Source organism: Takifugu rubripes, chromosome 8 (assembly GCF_901000725.2).
Source record: "Takifugu rubripes chromosome 8, fTakRub1.2, whole genome shotgun sequence".
NCBI lineage: Eukaryota > Metazoa > Chordata > Actinopteri > Tetraodontiformes > Tetraodontidae > Takifugu > Takifugu rubripes.
The window spans coordinates 7,558,079-7,582,519 of NC_042292.1; the positions used below are offsets into that span (position 1 = coordinate 7,558,079).

The 24,441-nt window shown below is 47.2% G+C and overlaps 3 protein-coding genes across 7 annotated transcripts; 2 read left to right on the forward strand and 1 right to left on the reverse strand.

Annotated features, from left to right (window-relative positions):
- The first annotated feature begins 7,757 nt into the window (after positions 1-7,757).
- Positions 7,758-11,805, forward strand: LOC101074451 (cyclic AMP-responsive element-binding protein 1-like). Of its 3 annotated transcripts, none has more exons than XM_011619642.2 (8): positions 7,758-7,917; positions 8,768-8,861; positions 8,943-9,089; positions 9,983-10,083; positions 10,173-10,312; positions 10,387-10,569; positions 10,668-10,821; positions 10,917-11,805. In XM_011619642.2, exons 2-8 carry the CDS (start codon positions 8,781-8,783, stop codon positions 11,059-11,061), a joined length of 951 nt encoding a protein of 316 aa, XP_011617944.1. In that variant the 5' UTR covers positions 7,758-7,917; positions 8,768-8,780; the 3' UTR covers positions 11,062-11,805. The 3 variants fall into 3 exon arrangements, with proteins under 3 accessions (XP_011617944.1, XP_029695970.1, XP_011617945.1); XM_029840110.1 differs by having other exon boundaries at positions 7,790-7,917; positions 8,735-8,861; XM_011619643.2 differs by lacking the exon at positions 7,758-7,917 and adding an exon at positions 7,943-8,094.
- Positions 11,806-12,371: 566 nt separating this feature from the next.
- Positions 12,372-18,891, reverse strand: mettl21a (methyltransferase 21A, HSPA lysine). 3 transcript variants are annotated; one of them, XM_029840113.1, is made up of 5 exons: positions 18,750-18,891; positions 18,314-18,445; positions 16,989-17,129; positions 13,243-13,390; positions 12,372-13,158 (listed from the first exon to the last, which is right to left on the reverse strand). In XM_029840113.1, the coding sequence occupies exons 4-5, from the start codon at positions 13,387-13,389 to the stop codon at positions 12,577-12,579; spliced, it is 729 nt and encodes a 242-aa protein (XP_029695973.1). In that variant the 5' UTR covers position 13,390; positions 16,989-17,129; positions 18,314-18,445; positions 18,750-18,891; the 3' UTR covers positions 12,372-12,576. The 3 variants fall into 3 exon arrangements, with proteins under 3 accessions (XP_029695973.1, XP_029695971.1, XP_029695972.1); XM_029840112.1 differs by lacking the exons at positions 16,989-17,129; positions 18,314-18,445; positions 18,750-18,891 and having other exon boundaries at positions 12,433-12,974; positions 13,047-13,158; positions 13,243-13,630; XM_029840111.1 differs by lacking the exons at positions 16,989-17,129; positions 18,314-18,445; positions 18,750-18,891 and having other exon boundaries at positions 13,243-13,630.
- Positions 13,659-16,461, forward strand: LOC101073874 (cyclin-Y-like protein 1). Its single transcript, XM_003978312.3, has 10 exons — positions 13,659-14,403; positions 14,557-14,631; positions 14,706-14,740; positions 14,823-14,923; positions 14,997-15,032; positions 15,110-15,161; positions 15,242-15,361; positions 15,431-15,597; positions 15,685-15,847; positions 15,925-16,461. Exons 1-10 carry the CDS (start codon positions 14,244-14,246, stop codon positions 16,039-16,041), a joined length of 1,026 nt encoding a protein of 341 aa, XP_003978361.2. The 5' UTR covers positions 13,659-14,243; the 3' UTR covers positions 16,042-16,461.
- Positions 18,892-24,441: the final 5,550 nt, after the last annotated feature.

Genomic DNA, 24,441 nt, shown 5'->3' on the forward strand with positions numbered 1-24,441 from the left:
TTGTTTTCTTTTCAAGGAAATAAGAGCAGCAATGTTTGAAAGCTTTGATTTTTCTAACATTTCCACCTCAGTCTCATACACTGCTAATCCTGCTAACAGGGACAGCGTAGAGGTCGGGGACAGCAAGTGATCTTTTCCACTTACTCTCGTGTGACCACGCCCACAACAAGTACGATGCGTTTGTCCACCCGTAAATGGCCACTAGGGGGCTCTAACTCTCAAATGAGTTTGCTAAAGCAAGTAGTTCTCATGAGCTACATGAATTAGTGCAGCGCTGAGTCAAATGGTAGAACTGGGGTCATTTGTTAGTCCAGAGTTTGCTGGGTCTTCTAGTGTGTAACTGTAGAGTCGGCTGTTAGTCTGTTCACGTCCTACTGTTCTTTTCTGTGGTTTCACATTACAGGGCTCTGTAACATACTACGGTAACAGTCATGGGTCAAAATATAAACAAATGCACAGGCAAATTTAGGTAGAAATGTGCATGGATTTCTCCAGGAGAATGGATTTGCTCTCACTACAAATGTTTTTTGACTTTATGGAGTTATGAAATCATCTCTGGTGAAATTAAATGGGTCATCATCCATCAAATGATGAATTGCAATTCCCGGCACAGCAGCAACTGCTTTATTGCACTTTTGAAAACAATGGGAGACTGTGACCTCCGGGCTAGGAGGCAGCGCGGCAGCGCAACTAACGCTTGTAGTGGCCTGCTTTTCCATTTTTCTTTGACGTAAGTGGGCACTTGATATTTATAATCGGGACCAGTTCAATAGGCATTGAGAGGGGAAGAGGACGTCCTCCATGAACCTCAATTACCAGAAGAAAATTTTTATTTCCCTCAGTGAGGTTTATGCTTTTATTATTTAAGAGGATTATGTCAAAATAATGGATTGGCTGGAGGAGATTCTCACACTGAAACAGAAGGTGAGATTTATTTAATCTGTTGTTTTACAAATTATTTGATTTTAATTTTTCGGTTTTATTCAAAATTATCTCGTAATAATCCGTTACATACAATGAGCCCTGCTTAGCAACCAGATCTAGCAATGCTTTCCAGCACATTTAAAAAAAAATCAGGCTGGATTTGGACCTAAAGTTCTTCTAGACTGCTCCTTCAAGTCACGTTTGCATTCACCCACGCTGGCTCCGTTAGCCTGCTGACACAAACAAGGTGACCCTGTGGTCGCCTTGTTTTAAGACCGGGGCTTGAAAGCGCGTCCACTTTCCCGATGATGTCAAAATCAATACGTCGTTGTCACCAGGCCTCCTCCAGGAGCTATGATGGTCCCTCAACCTGCCCTGAAAGCCATGCTCGCGCACACCCTTAAACAACACCCACGCCACTTCCCCGCTTCTTCATCATATCGTCAACTCCATCAGTGGTCCTAATGGGGAGGCAATCAATACATCGCAGAGGTCGAGGTGAGCCGGGCGAGTTCGACGGCTCGTGACACTCGTGCTAATGGCGCTGCGAGACAACACGCCTTCACCTGTCACCGTCAGACCAACTGTCCCAAATGGGCTGCCCATTTTCCTTATCAACTCCACCTCCTAAGCCACTCACAGCCGCCACGGGTGACCAATGTGTCAGATGATAACAGGGCGAAGGTCAATCCCTCCTGATACCACTCCACCTGTAGTGACATCCCGATCAGATCCTGGTGGATTAGTGCGCCGCTTCTGTCGAGAGCGCACCCAGTTGGCCGTGTTTTACGTTTGCATCCGACCCCCCCCCCCCCCCCCCCCCCCTTCCCCGTCCTAGACCCTCATTACGAATAGTTTATCATGCCAGGAATAGTGGCAAAAACAAATTAGTCCACAGGAGGAGAAAATAGCCTAGGATATCGATTTCACCTTTTCATGCCAGAGTGGAGCACAGAAAATATTGGGCTATAAAAGGGAAACAAGGATATAAAGCCATTACGGTGCGCACTTAATTGATCCCACTTCCCATAACAAATTAATTGAGCGGAAAATGGCAGATGGCTTGATGAATGTCATAAAAAGACTTGTCAGCAAGACCAGTGCGCGCGACCCCCTTTGCTCAGCCACTGGATCGCAGTGAGGAGCAGCTTCATAAACGGTGACTTGTTTCCCGGAGTATTTACATCCCAGTGATCCCGATGCTAATCATGTTGACTTATTGACATCAGCACTAATTGTCTTCTGCATTGTACTAGATTTTTCTCCCTTTTTTCTCTCTCCCTGTCTCTTTCTCCATATTCCTTAAGTCTATCCAGTGCCTGCCGGTTTTCCCCCATGACAACAACGCATCTCTGCCCATGTTTGCTCTGGCAGACCACTCCCTCCACGGTCGCAGGACAAATGCTAATTTAATCAATTCACAATAAATCCTGCTGGCCGCTGACTCATGTCTCTTTTGCCCTGGGGAGTCCAACAAAAACCCTTCCAGTGCAGTTTGTTCTCATAAACACACACATCCATCTTACATTCTCATCTTTCACTGCAAGATTATTTTGAATCTAACAGCAGGTCCAAATGAGACACTGAAGTATTTGCTGCTTTCTTCCTTTAGCTGAAATTCTTCATCTCTGCGAGCAGCAATGAGAACAACTGTGCCTTAACTGCCTTAAACTTCAAACCCTACTGCTGTTGGAAGCAAATGTTGTTACATAATTGGCTCTTTCTGGCTTGTCTTGCTATATTTTGGGAGAATTCAACTAGTACCTAAAGGTAGGGTAGATGGGCATGGTAAACCAGTACAAAAGGGACTGACAGTGTTTTAAAGTTATTATTGATGGCTAAACACTCCCGCCAAATATATTCTATCTCAGGATTTTAGAAATGGAGATGAGCATCGAGCAGTTAGCCAACCCGTGATCTTCTGTCTCTAATTTTACGCACATTTTGCCAGATTTTCACAACGCTCCCCAAAAGCCACTGAATTATTTATGAAGAGCACATTCTGCCTCACACTGGCCCTTCTCTGGTGCACCTGCAGTTTCGTGACATCCAAAGCTGCTGAAACAGCGTCTTGGAGGGGGCCTGCTTACGAGGCCGGTCCAGCGCAGTGATGGAGTGACAGAAAAACAGGGATGCGGGAAGCTGCGGAATGACGGTGGAGGAAAAAATGCCAGGAAGCGCAGCAGAGCGATGAAGAAAAGTCAGAGCAGGGAAAAATGACAGGAGGGAGCAGTAGAGTCAGAGCTGCATGGCTGGTTGGTGCCTACGGGCTCTGCTCAGAATTCCACCGGTCCTCCGTGGGCCCCGTGTTCCCCATCAATCACAGCCGGCCCTGGCAGCCGCCAACGGCTGCATCTTAATCTGCTGAGGCTGGACGTGAGGACAGACAGGTCGCCCGGGCAGTAAATAATCCTTCTCCTGACTGTCCCCTTCTGCTCCCATATGTATACTGTACACACACACATATGTAGCAAACACACATAAATATACCCCATAAATATTCCTTCTACTTATTCTGACATTTGTTCGGTCTGCGTGCTTTTATAAGCACACGATGGCAAAAGTAAGATATGGCTGAGGTGATACCAGCTGATACATCCGTGTTTGTTGATGGTGTGTTTTTAATTATTGTTATTGTTACGGTTGATCTTCTGGAATTTTCACTCACAGTTCTCAAATACAAACACATGGGATGGTGGGAGAACTGAAGACAATAAAGTACTGTATATGTGCACTAACGACACCAGGGATGGCTCCTCGCCTGGCAAAGGGAAGGTTTTTTCAAAGGTACCTCTGACTCTTCTCAGCTTTTCACTCGTGTTTGTCTGCAATGCACATGGGCTCACACACACAGACACACACACACTCTCACACACAAACACACACACACACACACACACACGCGCGACGCTCCTGTCATCTTTACAAGCAACCGCAGTGACGGCTGCAAAGATCTGACACAAAGAGATGTGCTATCTAGGAAAACACGGGGGAGAAGAGGTGTGAGAGATTGGGCGGATTTGAGGGCAGCTGTCTCACCCTCTCGCGAGGATGTTGTGGCATGAGACACTCGGGCTGAGACGCTCTGAGGCTGCTCTGGCAACAACCCCCGCTCCCATCTTCACCGTGGATCATCTGAACTCACAACCCGTTTCTCTACACACCCCCTCTCATCATCTTCACTGCTGAGACCTTGGTGGGTCAAAGGTTAGCTTATCCTCCCCGCCTGTGAAGCACACTTGCTTCAATGGCTCCAGGGCAAAGAACGCCGCTGTCCTGCTGGGACTCGGGTAGCCATGGCAACCTTTGAACTCGACAGCGAGAGGGATGAGAATGATGTTTGTAAGGTAATGGTCTTCTGTCAGTGTGAATGAAAACTCCACCGTCTTTGCGGATACCCCTCTCCTAACGTATGTACACATGTTAAACCAGACGTATAACCAAGCTGCGCCACAAAATAAACCGCGTAAATGCAAAGGGAATGCTGAAAATTCCAAAACGCACGCTCCTCTCTGACAGATGACCTCACGCTCTGTGTCACTGAGCCGCTGTGGTTGCCTCTGTGGGGAGTAATGTTGCCCTGAATGACACGTTATGACGGGAAGTCTCTCTCTCTCTTTCGCTCTCTCTCTCTCACACACACACACACACACACACACACACACACACACACGTACACACACACCCAGAGCAGCATCTACCCAACCCTGTGTGAGCTTTTCACTGTCTGGCTTCACTATTGGAAGACAAGATGGGGGCGTACGGCAGGCACATTTCCTTTTAAAGAATAGGATAAGCTGAAAAAAGCCACAAATCACAGAATAAGGTATCAAAAAATGCAGGCCTGGAGAAGCTTACGCCATTTAGATGAAGGGTAATTGTGGTTAGCCTGGATAAAATTGTCCAAAGCAATACTTCTGTTTTCTGTTTCCTGCACTATGACACGATCCCTGACTGTTGTGTTGTTACTTACAGCCTTGGAAGTGTTTACTGGTCATGGAAATCATGTTGAATGATAGGATTATAAGATAGGACTATAAAATCTGCACTTGTAGTCAGGATGGATTTAATATGGTTGTGTTGTAGTATGACATCATCACCATTCAGAGTGGTAAACTAATGGGGAGGAAGGGCTTATTACCAATACCACAGCCAAGAGCATGTTCATAAATGGACTTACTTTTTCTGAACTGCATTTCTTTTCACTGTTTGTCCTGTAAATACAAGAATTTGGACGTAAAATTGTCTTTGAATGTCTTCACTTGCTCAGGCTAGAGCTGTCATGTGGAAAAAACAATAAAAATAAAATAATTCAAACACAAAAGATCAGTAGTTAAAAAAAGAAAGGGTGACTTCTTCATTTAAAAAGGCTGTGAGATGGGAGAAGCGGTGAGGGGAGGGGAGCCGAATATCCTTGTAAGACCAAAAGATGGGGGGTTTGACACCTTGACGGATTGATTGAGATTGGCCAGTGCACGTTGTTGCCTCCAGCCCAGATTAGCGAGGGGGTCTGGGTCAGAACAATCCCAGCCTGTTAGGTAATTCTGGTGCCTTGCAGCTGCAGCTGCAGCTTGGCGCTGTGCAACACAATATTTCACTGGATATCTCTGAAAACTTGCACCTCCAGATCAGTGGAGTCTTGTTCGCGTGATGGAGAAAGAGACAAAACGTGGGCTCTGGTATCCATGGCAACCACAGCCAGGTGTACTGGTTTATATGCAGTTCAGGTAATTCAGCCTCCGATGAAAAGCATGCATATAAGGTCAGCGGTATTCAAATGTGCTGCATTTTACCCCCTCCCTCATCTGCAGTCTCTCGTTCTGGACGCCGCCACATGGCCTCCTGCACCAGGCACGCCTCTCCCACAACCCCCTGCTCGAGTGGCAGGTCTGATATTTCCATCTGAATGGACTGAAGAGTACATTTAAAATGTATTGACGGACAGGTCTGTGGGTTTGAACATATAAACGATGCATCTGGAACCGTCACATGCGAGGAAAAACACGCGGGGGAAAAAATGGTTAAAATGGAGAGAAAAGTGGGAAGTGGGCTCGCTGTCGATAGGGTTTCGGAGGCTTGTGCTAAGCCAGAGGCTTTGACAGCTCGGGTTAAGGAAAACGGAAGGAGCTGCGGATTGGAGTCAGGTCTCTACTTCATATTCTGAAGATTAAACTCCTGTCCTCCTCCTCTTCCTCCTACAACATTTTTTTGGATTCTATGGCATCATTTTTCTCTGCCCGTTTGTGGGCGTATCAGCAGTGATTTAGCGCCAGGGTCCTCGGGTGATTTCCAGTATATTTATTTATTTAAAAGAAAAGCTGCAATCGGATGTTTCTGTGCCAGAACTGCGGAGCATTAGCAGTCAGGGGCAGAAATTTGCTTTAATCACCAGCGCTCTGTCCACCTCAATATGCAAAATTAGATGGTGGCGTGATAGAGAAGTGAATTATGCAAGGCCGGGCTGATTGTGCTTTGGCTTGAAAGGCTTCGGAGGCTGAGTGAAATGAAATTAAACCGTACTCTACTCTAAATTTCAGGCTGCGTGGAGCCAGTCCACACAAAGTTGACAGTGTTTCTGTGCAATTATATGAAAATCAGTTAATCAAGCTGTTTCCCAATTCCTGTTTTTCCCTTTATACAAATGTGATAATAAAAGTCAAGCATAGCAGGCATTTATTTTAATTAGCCGTCTGCTTTTTTAACCATGTTTGAATGCTGCCTGCATGAGAGAGCAGAAACTGCTGCAGAGAGCTAGATGTGGATGCAGTGTGCACGTTTCCTGATGAAAACCCCTCCGCTCAGACAGGAATTCAGGGTTATTTTGTGACGATAAACCTTTTTATGAAGGTAAATCTATGTCCATTAAGGCTGTGAAACTCTGCAAAGGACAGAAATGAGGTGTGATTTCAGAAAAATGTTGATCATATCTGCAATTTTGAAGCTCGATATGTGGAGAAAATGAATGAAGATTTTTGGCAAACATAGCTGAGCCCCACGTGTTTGGTGAATCCATCAGAAGTCTTTGCAGGCCCCGGAAATGACCTCACACGCAGAGAAGATGGCCTTAAATTGGTCCAAAGTCATTTTCCCAGCAGGATTTAGCCCAGCTGCCAGAACTTGGAAGCCATTCTGTTCTTGTAGCCTTCTCACACGGAGTGACAGAGTTAATGAGAGCATTTTATGGGCAGATTTGACAACCAAGGAGAAGAAAATGTAATGGGAATTATGAGCCCCCATAAATAGTCATAATAAGCCGCTGCTACCCACTGGTTTTCTCAGTAATACTGCCATGATTATTTTGGGGCTACAAAGCCGGTTTAGCAGATAAAACTAATATAATTTTGATGATGTCGGGTTGAGATAAAAGAAAAGTGCCAAAACATATTAAGGCAACGTCGTTGCTGAATTGTCATGGTGGGATTGCATTTTAAAAGGGGCGTTGCTGCCCCCACGTGTGTCCAAACAGCAGTACAGTCTATAAAATGAGACAATTAACTCTAGTCAAGAAGACATTTCCCAGCAAGAATGAGATTTGAATGAGATGCAATGAGAAGCTTTGTTAAGCCTAATAAATATTGGATTGTGATGATCACGTTTCGGGTAAATTTCTGACGTGCTTTATTCACAGAACTTAAAGATGAATCATTAAAAACAGTAAAAGTGAAGGCAAACAATTTAGAAATCCAGCTTGCAGTGTTTTTAAATAAATGTCGAAACTGTTATACAACATGGCGCATGCCCGAACAAGATCAAGTGAACCCTTCGGCAATTTCCGTCACTTTCCGGCAGCACTTCGTCTCCTTTCGGCCATCTCCGGCTACATTCGGCTACTGCCGACAGGGCTGATGTTCTCTGTCGTCGTCTCCCTCGTCCTCTCCCTGTTGTTGTTCTCGGTGACGCGACGGAGGTGTAGCCTGACGCGGTCTCTTACGTGTCGGCCTGAATAAAAGTGGAGCTCCGTAGACCCGGGAGTGACGAAGCGAGTCTGTGTTGGTAAGAGGATACGCGTCCGATGTTTGCTAAAGAGATAGATGGCGTCTCGCAGATGTTATTTGCGCATAAATATCCGCAGAATGCCAACAAAGAGATCATGGCGGCCTTGTTGCAGAGGCTCACAAAATGAGTCAGTCTCTGCTCGGCTCGCAGGCTCGCAACACTATAGAGACATAGGTATTGAAATTGGTGTGGGATGTGTGGTTTTCCCCGCATTAATTTGAACGCTAATAAATGGGAGAGACCGATGCGTGTGTAGGAGTGCATAAAGCGGGGACAATCACCCCGTTGTTGAAAGTGTGGTTCTGTAGTTGCAAACATACCGGGGAGAAACCTTATTGAGATTTCCCTCCAAATACGCTCGTAGCCAGCAACTTAGCCAATAAGCGCGTGTTCGTCTGAATTGTGGTTAAAACTGACAAGAAATATAGCGTTTGCGACACGAGCTGGTGTGCAAGTTACAACCACCTGATAAATATTATGAAATTTTTAAAAATAAGGCCATTAGCTGTGTTACGGTTCCCAGCATTATTAGCCTGTTAGCGCGCTCATGCTAGCTAGCGGTGTGCTAACTGTAAGATGAGAACAGGCAACTCTGCCCTGGGGAATTATTTTAAAGTTGGCCTCTATTTTTAGGCGCGATTGTTCTCCAAATTCGTAATCGCAGCAGTTTTGGAGAGTGAGGAAAACGTTCAAGCTATTATTATTAGCATGTTGGGCTAAGCCACACCCTCCTTCAAAATATCAATAATGGTGTGTGTTGTGTGTGTGTGTTGCTGCATGTGGTAGAAGTAATTCTCCATGTGCAACTTAAAAGGTGCACAGACAACTTGTTTCCTGCTGTTTGCAGACTTTGAATTATCATGGAGGCTGGTGCAGACACACAGCAAAGTGGTGAAACAGCTGTCGCAGAGTCAGAGGCCCAGCACATCACCCTGGCCCAGGTAAATACACTGGTTTTTACTGACCAACTGAAATATGAAATCTGCTTGTCTCCACGGTGACGGTGTGGCTGTGTGTTCCAGGCGTCTATAGCAGCGGCCCAGGTTTCCTCCAGTAGTCCCACAGTAACACTGGTGCAGCTTCCCAACGGCCAGACGGTCCAAGTGCACGGTGTGATCCAAGCCGCCCAGCCCTCTGTCATTCAGTCTCCACAAGTTCAGACTGTGCAGGTAAGAGAAGCTTCCATCTCAGTCTATTATAGAACAACTAGGTTGTGGACGTCCCAAAACCTTTCCTTTTTAGGACTGCGAGATGTCGAACGCCACATTTCCACTGGTGGTGTCGGCTCAATATGTGCTAGTGCTGAACGGTTAATCGCATTTGCAATAATGTCGCGAAATAATAAAACTGTTTTTTCCAACTGCAAAGAGTGCGATTTGACTGGTAACGAGATCTGGTCACGGACTTGTGAGTCCAGCAGGCAGGCGGAGACGTCGTCGGTGCACTTTAACCTGTGTTTCACCTGTGGTCTCACGCCAGACACGGGCGCGCTGAGATTTGAACGCAGTTTCCTTTTGGCGCCCGTGTTAAAGAACTGTGTCATTTACACTGAACACGTGGCGGCGCGAACCCCCATGATACATTGCGTCAAGCCAGAAAAACAAGAGAATCTGCTCAATTTTCATAATAAAACAAATTATTAAAAAAAAAACGGTGGTCGACAAGTGTGAACAGAAGTTAACAATGCACTCTCTAATTCTGCACTTGGCTGAGCATCCTGCTGCTAACTGGAGCTCATTAACTATTATTTTTAAAATAATAAATAAATAAACCGTCGTTCATATTGATACATGCTTTATTTGCCTTTATCTTAACATGAGCCGAGCCTATAAGAAAGAATGTTTGACGTATAACAAATCTCATGTTTATTACAATGTGTCTGCTGGAAAAACACAAGAAGAAGACCTTGAGAACAATAATTGCACAGTAAATTTCAATGTTGAGAGGAAAAAAATTGCAATAGCATTAGTTTGAGCTGTGTGGCAGAGAGCAGAAGATAAAGCTATAACTTGCAACTTGCTTGTCTAGAAAGATGCATAAGTGCTGTGACGTGTTTTCAAAGATATCGACCGTTGCCGAGAGCGAGGACTCCCAGGAGTCTGTGGACAGTGTGACAGACTCTCAGAAGAGGAGAGAGATCCTCTCTCGGAGGCCGTCCTACAGGCAAGAGAAGAAGCGACACCCCAGAATTCAGCAATAACGACCTCCGCACACCAACTTTGTTCCTGATGTTTGCTTGTCACTCTTTACAGGAAGATCCTCAACGATTTATCGTCAGACGCTCCCGCGGTGCCTCGAATCGAAGAAGAGAAGTCCGAGGACGACTCTGCCCCCGCCATCACTACGGTTACCATGCCCACTCCCATCTATCAGACCAGCAGCGGCCAGTACAGTAAGCGTTTCTTTACTGGGACGTCGTCAACGAGGCGCTCGGTTCCGGGTTCTCATGTTGTCGTGTTTCGGCAGTCGCCATCACTCAAGGTGGGGCGATCCAGCTGGCCAACAACGGCACAGACGGCGTGCAGGGTCTGCAGACGCTGACCATGGCAAACACCACGGCCGGCCAGCCCGGCACAACCATCCTGCAGTACGCCCAGACCAGTGACGGGCAGCAGATTCTCGTCCCCAGCAACCAGGTGGTCGTACAAGGTGGGAGTAGTTCGGCGGTCCTCAGCCCGGTCCAACTTTCTGAGATGTCCAATTTACACGTGTGTGTGTGTGTGTGTGTGTGTGTTTGCCTGCAACAGCGGCCTCAGGCGACGTCCAGGCCTATCAAATCCGCACAGCCGCCACCAGCGCCATCACTCCGGGGGTGGTCATGGCCACTTCGCCGGCACTGGGTGCAGGTGGGGTCACCGAAGAGGTCACACGCAAAAGGGAAGTCCGGCTTATGAAAAACAGGTGGGAGGGATGAGCTTCAGCCTTTGAGCAACTAACATGTTGCCAGATCTCATCTTGGACGGGAGATTCTCAAGGGTTGTGGGCGTTTCTTGCAGGGAGGCAGCTCGCGAGTGTCGCAGGAAGAAGAAGGAATACGTCAAGTGTCTGGAGAACCGCGTCGCAGTGCTGGAGAACCAGAACAAGACCCTCATCGAGGAACTCAAAGCCCTCAAAGACTTGTACTGCCACAAATCTGAGTAGTAGGCAAACGCGCCTGGCGCCGGCTCGGCAGGAGCCCATTGGTCCGCGTGCGTTCAGAGACTCAGCACAGAGCTCCTCCCCCTTTTCTACTACTTTCCTTTCTTTTTAAAGACTGCTGATTTAAAAAAAAAAAAAAAAAGTGTAAATACACACACACCACTTCCACAATTTGAAAAGCCTGTTGCCATCAGTTTGCCACGACCAGATGAACCGGATGTGAACGAGGAAGTGGCCGCGGGGAAGCGCTCCAGTCACGGGTGTCTGGACAGACTGGGCAACGTCACCAGCAGCACAGGAGAACTGCTCCATCATCATTGGCATTAACGACAGAACTTTTTACAGTTTCATCTCCCAGACGCCCCTGGAATACTCAATGGCTCCCTCTGCCTGCAGCATTTAGCCGTAACCTCTGTTACTAGTGCGTTGCCCTTAGGTGGACCGTGTCACGGGCAATTTTATCTTTTAGCTATGTTTTGGTTTGTATCAGCTTCTCTGCTTGCCTAACGACACTGACGTTTTTCTTTTCCATTTGCCTCCATAGACATGAACAAAGCTAACTATTTTGTTGTAAACTTGTAATCATGTTAATTCCGGCTTCATAAATTTAGAATCGGAACCATTGTTTGAGTCCCTGGTGCTTGTTCCCCGACACGGCTGGGGTTGTTCGTTTCTGCGAAAGATATCCTGAATTGTTTCTTCTGTTGCCGCTGTATGAATCTTCCAAAATGGATTTTTTTTTTTTTTTAAATGCATTTTAAAGTTTTACGACATTCTGGACTGTTTTTGAACCCAAAGCTAAGAAAGATGAGCCATGGTAGCTTCTTCTGTCGACCTTGAATTCTTTTTACTCGTGAATCTGCACCATCCCTTCCTGTTTGACAGCACAGTCCTCAGCAGCAAAGGGGAGCGCGACATGCGGCAGGGCACCAATTACTCAAATTTGATTTTATTTTTATCAACATGCCGAGTTGCGCTAGTATGTCACATTAGCTGCCTAACCATCCTCCTTGCATGCTCCATGGTGTAAATCCAAACCAGACCAGTCGTCTGCTAGGAGCTGCACCGGGACGCCTCGGCCGTGTCGTCTTGGCACTTTTCTCTCTTGCAGTTACAATCCTACCACATTTCAGTTTCTCTCCTGCTGCCGGGAGAGGTGACCTTAAACATCTGTGGATTACTACTGTCGCTCGGGGTTCATCTAATGCAACATTACAGATAATTACCCGTCACATCTGGCTAACGACGAAAAAACGTGATGTGCAACAAAAATAGGAAATGTCTCGGTGAACAAATGGATATTTTCATTATTAAGGAATGCCATATTGTATTACTTTTGGTATTATGTATTGTCAACTGCTTATCTGGTGTTGCTTTTGGTTCATTTTGTATTCACAATTTTTAAATGTCAGCACCAACTTGTATAATACAGTGCATTATGTTAGAGCTATTGAAATATTACATTTTTGGCAGCTGATAATAAATGTCTTTCTGGTAATCTTTCATTCCTCATGGTGGTCATAAATCCTTGACAGGGGACAGTTTCCAGGCCTTGTACACATGGATGTCCCTCTCTTTGTCGTAGTGAACCTCCTGGATTCCGAACCGCTGCCCCAGCAGGCTCAGGAAGTCCGAGTCTCGCTGGTAGCGGATTTTGCAGGCCAGTAGAATGAGTGTGGATTCGGAGCACAGGTGCTCCAGGGTCCGCAGCAGTGGCCCAAAAGTGTCCTTCAGGTAAATGATGTCCGCTCCGAGCACCAGGTCGAAGCCGCCGGCTGGGTATCGGTCCAGGCCCTCGCCCCAGCTCAGCTCCGACACCACCGCTGATCCCGGGGAGTCGGCAGGGAGGTTGGCCTTCACGTTGGCGGAGAGGAAGTCCAGGGCAGGCTCCCTGTCGGTGATGGTCGCCCTGGCACCTGGAAACGAGCATACTTCAATATACAACTCAAATTTAAAGCTTATTTTTTGTGCTAAATTGTTGAACTCACCCATCAGGGCGGCTACGATTCCCACCAGACCAGTTCCAGCTCCCAGTTCGATCACCTCCTTCTCCTTCAAATCCACTTGCCCCAGCTCCAGGTACATGCACAGGACAACCGCCTGTCGAATACACACGTGTGACTCTGTCACATTTCGAGCACTGGCAGCCGAATAACAGGCAGCATCCAGACCAACAACACTCACCGCATCCCACACGACCGCGGCGACTCCGAGCCTCTTCCAGTCCTGGGCAAGCCGGAGGTCACGGTCGACGAAGCGAAACTCTGCGGACGAACTGTGAAGCTTGGAGAGCACCGGCAACGAATTCTCTACATACGGGACGAGAGCCATGCTGCAAAATAACAGCAACAACATGCAGTCATTCCTTACTGACCATGGTACACATGCGCAGTGCGGCTCTTCCTGTTTGGTCTCACGTGACATTTGACGCTGGCCAAAACCTCTGCCGCGCGGACAGCTGCGGGTGTACAATTAAGTTATTTTAAGAATCGCCATTTCTAACTATTCAAACAATCGATCCCGAATGGTCGCTGTCATTGTACACTTCATAAGTGATGATTTTTACTTTGAAAGGGAGCGGAAGTCACTATTAAACTGAAAGACTGGTTCTGAACTGACATCTAAACAACTTCCGGTCGAATGCGACGGGACGGAAGCTAACGTTGCCTCGCTAAATAAACGTCCAGTCGTTACATAACTTTAGGTTATTTAACAATTTTAAGACTTTCTCCGGCCGTTAAAACGCAGTTTGACTCGGTGAGGCAAATGCGGGTCTCGTTGCCGAAGAAGTAGGAAGAGGATTAGGGTCCGGAGGCTAACTTTAAGGGGGCTAGTTATGGAGGGAGACGGCGCCCGGGTTGTTTTATCCTTATCCTGCTTCGGTAAATGAGAGACCAATAGCTTTAGTTTTCAAGTACATTTAGATTTGAGCGACTCACGGACTTTGGTCCTGACTTGTGTCCGTACTATGCTGCGAACACGCCCTGAATATGTCAGCTGTCCTGCACGTACCGCAAATACCCAGTGGGCTCTAACTGCATAGATTCCCATTGTACTCCGAACACAGACCGCGGGAGGCGTCCAGTAATGTGCTTAAATCGGAACACACACGGGCTTCAAATGGAGGTTTTTCTTCCGAGGCAGATGTCGTCCCAGATCTGATTTAGCAGTAGAGCAGATCAAAGATGGGAGGCTCCGTTTCGTGCTGCATCTCTCCGGGAGAGAGTCCCAAGGTCCACAGGAGACAAGTGGAGCTGGAAGAGTGTCCCATCACCACCACCGAGGACGTGAGTGAGGACACCGGGACATACCTGCAGCACATCAGCGACAGGGAGCTGCCGGAAGGTCGGTCCATACAAGCGGATTTGGTTCCATATATTAACGTCATCACTAGCAGCTAAAAATGCCCAACATTAGAACTGATAATGAATGATCATATATAGTGTAATCTTTGCAGCAGGAGCCCTCTGAACATAAATATGTGCTCGTCCTCCATAGAATTGGCCAAGGAAGCCAACCCGTCAGACCACCCTCGAGCCAGCACCCTGTTCCTCAACAAGTCTCAGACAGATGGTTGGTAATTCTCTCTGAAATATGTCGCCGTTTGAACTGAAAGCAGCTCACGGCGTCTCTTCTTTGCGTTGCAGTTCGGGAGAGAAGGAAAAGCAATTACATAAATCACGTAAGCTCTCGAATGTGCCTTCCGGAAGCATTGTTGGCCGGATGTCTGGGGTCATTCTCCCCAAATGATCTCCTTTTTGCAGTTCTCCCCAGGAACTTTGACCAAAAAGTTCAGTTCCTGCTCGACGATATTCATAGATGACAGCACAGTCAGCCAGCCCAACCTCAAGAGCACCATCAAATGGTGACACAACCTCTGCATTGAAACACCTTATGTGCATGTTTGGCAGCTAAAATTGTGCTTCCGTCTGTTTCAGCGTTGCACTGGCCATTTATTATCACATAAAGAACAGGTGAGAAAGTTGGAGGCGCACCGCCCGATCTTCTCTCTCTATTTGTTGAATTTGCGTGCGTTGTTTTCTGCTTTCAGAGATTCAAACCGCTCCCTGGACATATTTGACGAGAAGAAGCATCCTTTATCTGTGAGCACACCTCTCACCGCAGATGGAGCCTTGATGGCGCCGTGCCGGTTGATTCATGATGATTTTCCCTGAATATCCAGAGAGAAAAGGTTCCGGATGACTACTCTGTGGTGGACCCAGAGCATAAACTCATCTACCGCTTCATCCGGATGCTCTTCAGTTCGGCCCAGCTCACTGCGGAGTGTGCCATCGTCACTCTGGTCAGTGGGGCCGCTTCACGCCACGGGACGTGTTTCCATACCGGGTCGTTGATGTTGTAGATCTTGTAGGTTTACCTGGAGAGGCTGCTGACCTACGCCGAGATGGACATCTGCCCCTGTAACTGGAAACGGATCGTCCTCGGCGCCATCCTGCTGGCCTCAAAGGTGTGGGACGACCAGGCCGTGTGGAATGTGGACTACTGCCAGATCCTCAAGGACATCACGGTGGAGGACATGTGAGCGAGCGTTTGTCCTGCAGGGATCCCGTTCTAACCTCCATAATGACCAGCTTAGCTGCTGCTGTTGTTGTTGTTGCTCTCCAGGAACGAGATGGAGCGTCACTTCCTGGAGCTGCTTCAGTTCAACATCAACGTTCCCGCCAGCGTCTACGCCAAGTACTACTTTGACCTGCGCTCGCTGGCCGACGACAACAACCTCAGCTTCCCTCTGGAGCCGCTGAGCAAGAAGCGAGCGCAGAAACTGGAGGTGCGTTTGTCCGGAGCCGCGTTTCCACGGCGATGCCCGCCGCCGTCCCAGTAACCCCTGTCATCTCCGACCTGCAGGCCATCTCCCGACTGTGTGAGGACAAGTACAAGGACCTGAGCAAAGGTGCGATGAAGCGGTCGGTCAGCGCAGACAATCTGGTCGGGCTCCACAACTCCCAGGCTGTGTTGTCTTGACTCCATCACATCACATGCGGAGCCTTGTGATGCAATTCTACGCTCCAGACCTCACAGAGACACTTCTGGAGTAGAGTAACTTCAGCAACTGGAACCAAACGACCAGGAGAGACCATATTAAGATGTTTAAAGCATGATAATTGGGTTGAACTATTTTGCAGACCGTCACCTCGTTTTGTTTAAGTTTGGAAATGCTTCCTGAGGTCTGAGGACCTCTTCCTTGTCTCTGGCATCGACTCATTCACATGACTCACTGTCTCGAACTACCCTGTGGCGTAGTTCTCAGCGTGGACACACTAGACCTTGTTTTTGCTTACTATGTAGGCCCCTACAATATAGCAGTGAAATGTATCTTATTTAATTCAAATAAATGTCAGCAGCTCCGTGAAGCTGAGGTGGGTTTCCCCACCTGAAAGCCAACTCAGTGTTTTCATTTGTGGAGCTGTGCACGTGCATGAGCAGTTATCTGAAGAGTATGTTGCTAGCATGTCAGCAACATGCTACAGGAGCTGTGCTGGCTCTCAGTCTTCAGTAAAATGACAGACACAGTTCTTGTTTCCATAACACCCCTGTCTTAACCTCTCCAGGATTTCAATAATGGGACACGGCCCCGTCCCTTTTCCTCCTCAGGCAAGGCAGGATTTGAACCAGAGACTGCACCACTGGTGACTTACACGCGCATTCATTTCCCACCAAGCCACCGAGGCCTTGTGTTTCCACCCGGACCAGAAGGCTTTTAACTCTAAACTTGGAACTTTGTTAGTCAAAATGGACATTCATCCTGGGTGGGTTTGAACCCACAACCTTTAGTCTCCGATCACACCAAACCACTCAGCCAGAGTCCTGGGGGGGGGGGGGGATGCTGCACACAGGGATTAGAAGTTATATGAAGGCATGCGTAAAACAAGCAAGTGGGTTTGGTAAAGATAGGGATTTGAACCAACAACCTTCTACTGTTGCCTGGATCAGAGGTGTCAATTCCCAGGCTGAGCTATAGCACCAGCTGAGCAGCAGAAGGTCTTCAGAACATCTTCACCTTTTGAGCTTTCAGTCAGATGAAGTCGATTTTGGGTCGGAACCTTTCCCTCCTGTGGAACAGAACATTGTTGAGTCCTGCTGGTCTGGTTCCAGTTTCTTTGGCTTTTCTTAAGATGGAGGTTTCAAAGGGAGGCAAGAAATGATAACGAGCCGGGATTTGAACCTAAAACCCCCAAGGGCCTCGACGGGGATCATACGCACGTCTCGATAATGATTATTTCATAGTAAGATTCCCCTGCTTGACTCTGAGGGATTTGCCTCAAAACGAAGCTGATGCAACTCTCTGATAAAGGAAGATGAACTCTGCTAGCTCCGGCTGAGACCCAAAACCTTGTGACGGGCTATGAAAGGAGTCTTTCAGCAAACTGTGCCATGATGCCTCCGGCTGTCTGTAGCGTTAGTTTTGTTGAGATCAGGAACTCCTAAGATAGTGAATTAAGATTAGAGACTCAAACAGAGGTTGTTCTGCACAATAAGGTACTTTTAGCTTAGCTCGTTAGCTTCTCCCGCCCATGCTAACTGCATATAAATATAAAAAGTGCTAAAATGATACAGAATGCAAAAGCTCCTTTGGCATCATCAGTGATTAACTTTTTAAAAAATAAGGATTTCCGAAAGAGAAAACCACAGCTTAGATTAAAAAATGTTTCCTTTTTAGTCGAGTTAAACGTTTCTGAATGAAAACTGAGCACCGGCTTCTAAAGTTCCGTTAAAAAAAAAAAATCTCTACGCATCCTTGATGACATCGACAGCTCGCAGCGCCCTCACACACGGGCAGGACAATCTTTATAGTGCATCTTTTACAATCAAAATTGTTTCTAGGCGCTTTACAGAATCCCAGGGCCTGACCCCAAAAAGGGGTTTAGCTTAGCTCGTTAGCTTCTCCCACCCATGTTAACTGCATATAAATATAAAAGTGTACTTCTAGTGGTGGACGTCTGTTTGCACTATTCTACTTGCAGAAATGTCTCTTGTTTTCTGGTATTTATTCTGCTAAGCAGGACAGAGATCTGCTCAAGAAAAGTGGACTTTTACAAAGATATTTCTTCTATTCTTCTTTTTTTCCCCCAAGTCCAGTAAGATCACTTCAAACACACGTTTAATGAAGTTGAGGGTTGAGTCCAAAGCTTTAGACTGGGCTCCCTCATTGACCTGCAACTGTAGATGCAGAGCTAAAGGACCAAGAAGGTGCTTGTGCACGCTAACATGGCTGCTACGGTCTGCAGACACACACACGATAGCGGGAGGTTGAAACCAAGTTTAGTGAAGGTCCAAGTTCTGAAGAGAGCCAAAGGGTGCAGGTGAGAGACAGAGACCGTCAGACTGGAGCAGGCTGGGCCGGGCGAGCAGGCATCCAAGAGCCGACCTGCGGGAAAGACAAACGATTCGTTCCAGACAGGTAACAGGTCCAAGGAAACAAACTTGAGCGGAGAGCTGAGCAGGCTTTTAAAGAGAAGGGCAGGTGGAGAATGACAGGAGATCGGCTTCAGGTGTGCCTTGCTCGCCCCACGGAGGAGAGGCAGGAAGCCGCTCCGCCCAGCCTGAAGGAGGGAAAACGAGGGAAACGAGGGAAAACACTGGGGGCTGCTAACAATGGCCGACCGTCTGAGTCTCATCGGGCTCAGCAGTGTGGTCACTTTCTTTTTCCTCCGCTCAGAATATTCCCTCACCTGTTTTAACCTGCTGCTGTCGAGTTGCGCAGAATTCCCAACTTCTGGTGAAAACTCGGAATGCTCTTTTCCTCATTCTAGGATCAGAGGTTGGCGACCTGCTGTGTGATGCCTTCACGAGCATGGAGAAGCTCGAGTTTTCCTTGGATTTTTGGGCCCCCGTCTGTCATCACGAGGGTCTGGGTTTTGGCCGTCTGCGGCCTCTGTGGCTGCTCGCATCACGGAGTCAGCACGACCCTGGAGCGGGAACAAGACAGATATTTGTGGGTTCAGTTTAGAAGTGCCGTATGTGGAATAACAGCAAGATTTTAACACATCAAAGATGTTCAAAAAATTATTTTGATTGATTTAAAGTAAATTTTTAGGATATTTACAGCAAAATTTGCCATCTAAGAAATATATTGGTTAAATGTAAATATTGAATGTTACACATTAATGCCGAATCAAAATCTAAAAATTAGATCTAAATGCTCGATCTAAATATTAAATCTAAACCTAAATGTCAGATCTAAATGAAAATGCTAAATCAAAATGTGACAGCCAAACCTAAATGCTGATCTCTCTGCCGAAACCAACATTTATCTAATACGCAAATTTAAATGGCCGGTAACCGGAAGTACCAAAATAAAAGCCCAGGAGATTGCGCCGTGACGACAGGATCAAATAACGAATTAAATCCAACATATCGGGGAAAATGACGACGATAACTTCGACAATAACAGCAACAAAACATATTTTGGGGAAATTGTGACGATTTGTGACGATGTTTTTGTGCCAGACTTGTGACATCCAGCCACGACAGCGCTCACTGTGTCCGGGCTGTGACCAATGACGAGAGGGATCCGCTCATGGCTGAAGACAGGTGTTCATGGGGTCTCAGACCAGGTGTTCATGGGGTCTCAGACCAGGTGTTCATGGGGTCTCAGACCAGGTTGCCACGCAGGTCTGGAACAAAACGGATCCGTCACAAATTGTCCTGATTATGGGGGGAAATCCATAGTGGGCGATTTTTATGATGAAACGGGGCATCTCTCGACCAATATTGCGCACTTTCAGCGTTGCTTGGATACGCCTGCCACGCAACTTTCAGACTGGGGTGATGGCAAAAAAAGGCGATCGAAAACTGGGAAATGAACAGGAATAATTCCGATAGTTATAATGTGATGGTAACGAAAATGTTGTTTGATTCAGTAAGGTCCTGTGCTTTTATTTTGACACTTCCTTTAACAGCACATTGAACATTATCGTAATTTTTACTTTCACCCGCAAGATTCTGACGTCACATTTAGTGTGAACGTTTAGATTGGACATTTACATTGAATTTTAAATTTTGATTTAACATTTACATGTAACATTTAATACTTCTATTCAAGTAGTATATTTTTGTAATGGTAAACTTTGTCGTAAATATCCTAAAGTCACTTAAATAAAAAAATATAGTTTGATTATAGTTTGAAGCTAAATGTGACAAAAAAATAAATTTTTTGTTTTGTTTTTTAGGTAAAGTTGATGCCTCTTAAAAGTTCTTGATGGGAAAGTTAGTTGTAGTTTTAAATGATGACCCCCGGATGTTTTAAATGATGTTCCTCACTGTTTATGTTATTGCTCTTTGTCTCCGGTTTTGTGGAGAATAAAGAGCTTTTTCTCTTCTCATTTCGAGTGTTTTTAGACAATGTGAGGAAATGCAGGCTGCTCAGCCTCTAAATTTAGGTCACCCTGGAACCTCACCTCGCAGAAGGTTCTGCACCCTCTCCAACAGCTGAATCAGACCAGTGCGGCCCAGTATCAGTAAAGATGTTGTTGTTTTTGTTAAAACTCATTAAAGTTCGTCATATATATATTTTAAGAACCGAGGAACGAAGAATCGTCAGACCTTCCGCAGCTCCGGATGGTCGCCGTTGCGTATATGTAGTAGCAAGTGGTGACCACACGGGGGCGCCACCGTCGCGTGTTTGCCAGGTTCGCCTGGTTGCAGTTTCATATTAACATACGAAGAAAAACAATTCGGAGTAATATTGTAATAATTATATCAGAAATTTTAAGACAAAATCAACCGCATGTTAACCAATCAACCAATTTAAACCACCAGCTATTAAACTTTTTTTTTTGTTTTTTAGAGATAATTATGGAACACTTTTGGAAAGCACACTGATTCTTATACTGCTATACTATTAAAAGACAATTTCAAATCAATATTTGGTAACACATAGATGGAAAACACTATTAATTGAACGTGTGTGTGTGTGTGTGTGTGTGTGTGTGTGTGTGTTCTGTAAGGATCACAGCGCCAGGCCAGCGCGGCATCATTAATCTCAGGGCCCGCCTGATCCCTGAAAGAGGGCTGGAGAGAACAAGCTGCCCCCCGGGGAGTCACACCGTTTACCCTCAACGCACCCAGGTCACTCCTCATATCACACGCTCTTCAGCAGCTACAATGTCAACCAGGCTGGCCCGGAGACACACAACCCCGTCCCGAGTGTGGACGTTTGCGTCAGACCCGTCGGACGTATATAGGTCAAACATGAATACGTCCCATTCATAAATATTTATTTCCCCTCAATTATGCATAAAAACACACATATACCGGTTACGGAACAAACGCTGCCATGCGATAAATTTGGAGACACCTGTGGAGGCTCAGACGACACCAGTGACGCACCGGCGCCCCTGTTTTCACGCCAGTTTGATCGCATGGCCCCTGATGTCAGCGTTGGACGCAAACATGTCCCTGGCCTGGTCAGTTTGTCTGGAGACGCTACCAGGAGCTCCAAAGGATACCAAAAGACTGCTCTGTTCTATGGTCTGGCACCAACAATGGAGCCTTGGCTAAGCAATCCTGGCTCCAGGTGACTTTTTTTTCTCTGCTAGCTCTGAGGGAAGGTGGGGTTGACTATTTTGTGAACAACACAACAGATGTTCCATGAAAACAGGTTTGAAGCTCTAGTAAAATAAAATTCTGCACAATTTTGAAATTCCGTCCAGAAATAGTTTCAGGTCTTAAAAAGAGGACATGTCCAGGCACAGGAGGACGTCTGCTCACCTCGCTGATCTCCATCTGTGTGTCAGCGTGTCTGGAAGCTGTCAGAGGCAGCACCGGGCCATAAATCCAACAAGAGCGCACCTGAAGACACGGGGAGCGCCCCGCCGTCCGCATTAATCCATCCTCGGAAACATTCGCCCCTAAAGTTGCGATTCTTTATCGTAGAATCGATGTGATGTCATCATCAGAGCTAAAATGTTTCCCTAGAGGTGATCTCTGGTTTCAGGACAGGTAAATGTGCTGTTCCTATGTGTTTGTTTACCTTTAGACCCAAACTTGCTTGTTTTTTGATGGACTCTGACCCAGGTTAGGGGCACTTGCACCCCTGGCTTGTAGGACCAGGAAGCTCCACCAGGTCCGCTGGTCTGTTGGCATTAAACCAGACTTTCAACAGATGCCAGCAGCCGACCAGGCCCAGGAGAGGCCCACACACCCTGACCTTCAGAGGGAGCAGATCGGGGCGTGAACTGCAGGTTGTTCCAGCTGCAGAGGCAGTTGGGGCATTTGTGTGTGTTGTGATAGACGCTACATAAAAATCTGCAACTGAACCAGTCACGCGTGACTGAGCTTGGAGGTCCTTTTCGCCGCGGCGCCCATCAAAAACACACGACGGCCTATTGATGGACATGTTTCCATTTGCCCGGCTAATGAGAAAAGTGTTGGCTCTGCCGAGCTTTTGGACGTGATTTGTCTTCAGAGCGAGGACTTTGGCTTCGCACATGCAAATGTAGCGTTTTAAAACATCACAAAGTGATGGGGCTGAAGAGCCCGTTAGCTTAAGAGTCTGACGTGTTTTTCTTTCGGGTCAACATCAGAAATAGATTAGCACAGGGGTCAGCAACCTGGGGGGCGCGTCTCCCTTGGTGTACGCTGCCGCGTGATCTCTGGCAGCCTGGCAGTAAAGGATGCTTTAGCTGCAGCATTTAAGGTTCCTTGTTGTCCCTTTGACAGTGCACACTCGCGCACAACCGGACACACCGAGGTTAGCCATGTTCTGTGGCTAACTCTGGTTTCTACTCCTTCAGGGAGACAGAACTTATTCATCTCCCAGTTCCATCTGAATCTGAAGTTGAAGGATAGCGTCTCACTGTCTCCTAAAGGTTGGGTCATCGTCAAGGACATGGGACGCAACAAAGACTCGCCAACGAGGATTCGTCCTCTGCGGGAATACCTGAGGCAGACCAAAAAAAAAAAGAGCCTAAAATCTACAGAGCTGCGAACCAGATTCCTCCTCAAAGGAAGGCAGGAACATGGATTAGCTGTGGGAAAACCTCTGCGGATCCACGGTTGACCTTCATGATGGTAGAACTGCACGGCGGCCTGATTCCACAGTCAGGAGCTTGTAATAAAACTAATGGAGTGAAACAGCGGAGAGAATGGGGGGAGGAGAGAGCGGCGCAGCGCTCCTCTGTCCCATCTCCTTCAGCAGACAAACAGACTGCAGCTATGTGACGTCTCCTCAGCCGCATCTGCCTTTAAATGAGCTTCCCGATTTCGCCGCGGCCCCTTTCATGTCGGCGTAATCCTCTTTGGAATGACTCGTTTATGCTCACTGCTTTTTAATTGGCATAATTAGACTTCTCTCTCGACATTCCTCTCCGACGGTAGACGGAGGACGACGTCAGAGCCGCTCCCGCGGTTGCCAGACGATTATCGAAGGTCACTTATGAAGGTTCCACCGTTGGTGGTTGTTGCTTCTGCTCACCTCCAGGAGACACTGGTCTCCACACCTGAGAAGCGCAGCGAGCGGTAAAAAGGCCTTAAATGCAGACGTTTTTGCAGCTTGGCATCCCAAAACACACGCAGTGCACGGTAGCCACGGCAACACTTAACAGGATTAGGCACGCCTTACATAAACATCTCCCTTGGCAACGGTGTGCCGGTGCCGTGCACAGGCAGCGGGAGGAGCTGTCATCAGGACGGCATCAGCTGCGGTCAGCTGACTTTGCTTCTCCAGACACGTTAGCGTCAGTTTGACGCTTTGATCGTTCCCTTTGATCGTTTTTTGACAGATTAGCTTCAACGCTCTGCAGTTTCGGAGCGTCGCAGCTTGTGTTTGTGTTGGGAAACGTTGGCAGTGTTGTTGCCTGGTGGCTATCCCAGGTCTTTTGACTAGTTTCCCATAATTCCCTCTGGAGGGACTCGCTGCCTCTCATGACTGTGAAGGAGATCTTTGTATCGCTTGTTGTTTAGCATCACAAGTGGACACGTTCTCTCCTTGAACATCATTGGGTTTGTTGTTGTCCAGAACCCGTTCTCCTGCAGTGAGGCGAGACCTCGCGATAATGAAACGGGGAGGAAGAGCACTTCGGTATGGAAGGAGAGTGGCAGCTAGCGGGCTAGCGTCGGTACTGGACCAGACACTGCCTCTGCTGTGTCCAAGTTTTAACAAACAGCAACGGAAAAGCAGGCACGTCAATGTTAGCAACATGCTAACATGCACACAATGCACTGTCCAACTCTGTCCTTCAAAAATCCGGCACATCTGTGAAGAAAAGATGGAAAAGAGGACAGACTACTGACAGAGCAGCGGGCCTGTTTGGAATAAAAGATGACTTCCTTTTCCCCTTTTAAAACCTTCTTTTAATTTATCCACCTCCCGTCTCCTAATGTGACCGTCCCACACCCCTCCCCCGCCTCCGGCCTATTTCT

What these genes read in the sequence shown, in the direction of transcription:
- LOC101074451 (XM_011619642.2), top strand. Translation starts at nt 8,781, where the DNA reads ATGGAGGCTGGTGCAGACACACAGCAAAGTGGTGAAACAGCTGTCGCA. An exon ending in CACAAGTTCAGACTGTGCAG is followed by an intron (nt 9,090 to 9,982) that starts GTAAGAGAAGCT and finishes GTGTTTTCAAAG; the next exon opens with ATATCGACCGTTGCCGAGAG. An exon ending in GTCCGGCTTATGAAAAACAG is followed by an intron (nt 10,822 to 10,916) that starts GTGGGAGGGATG and finishes CGTTTCTTGCAG; the next exon opens with GGAGGCAGCTCGCGAGTGTC.
- LOC101073874 (XM_003978312.3), top strand. Translation starts at nt 14,244, where the DNA reads ATGGGAGGCTCCGTTTCGTGCTGCATCTCTCCGGGAGAGAGTCCCAAG. An exon ending in CAACAAGTCTCAGACAGATG is followed by an intron (nt 14,632 to 14,705) that starts GTTGGTAATTCT and finishes TTTGCGTTGCAG; the next exon opens with TTCGGGAGAGAAGGAAAAGC. An exon ending in AGCGAGCGCAGAAACTGGAG is followed by an intron (nt 15,848 to 15,924) that starts GTGCGTTTGTCC and finishes TCCGACCTGCAG; the next exon opens with GCCATCTCCCGACTGTGTGA.
- mettl21a (XM_029840111.1), bottom strand. Translation starts at nt 13,482, where the DNA reads ATGTCACGTGAGACCAAACAGGAAGAGCCGCACTGCGCATGTGTACCA. An exon ending in CCGCGGTCGTGTGGGATGCG is followed by an intron (nt 13,159 to 13,242) that starts GTGAGTGTTGTT and finishes TGTATTCGACAG; the next exon opens with GCGGTTGTCCTGTGCATGTA.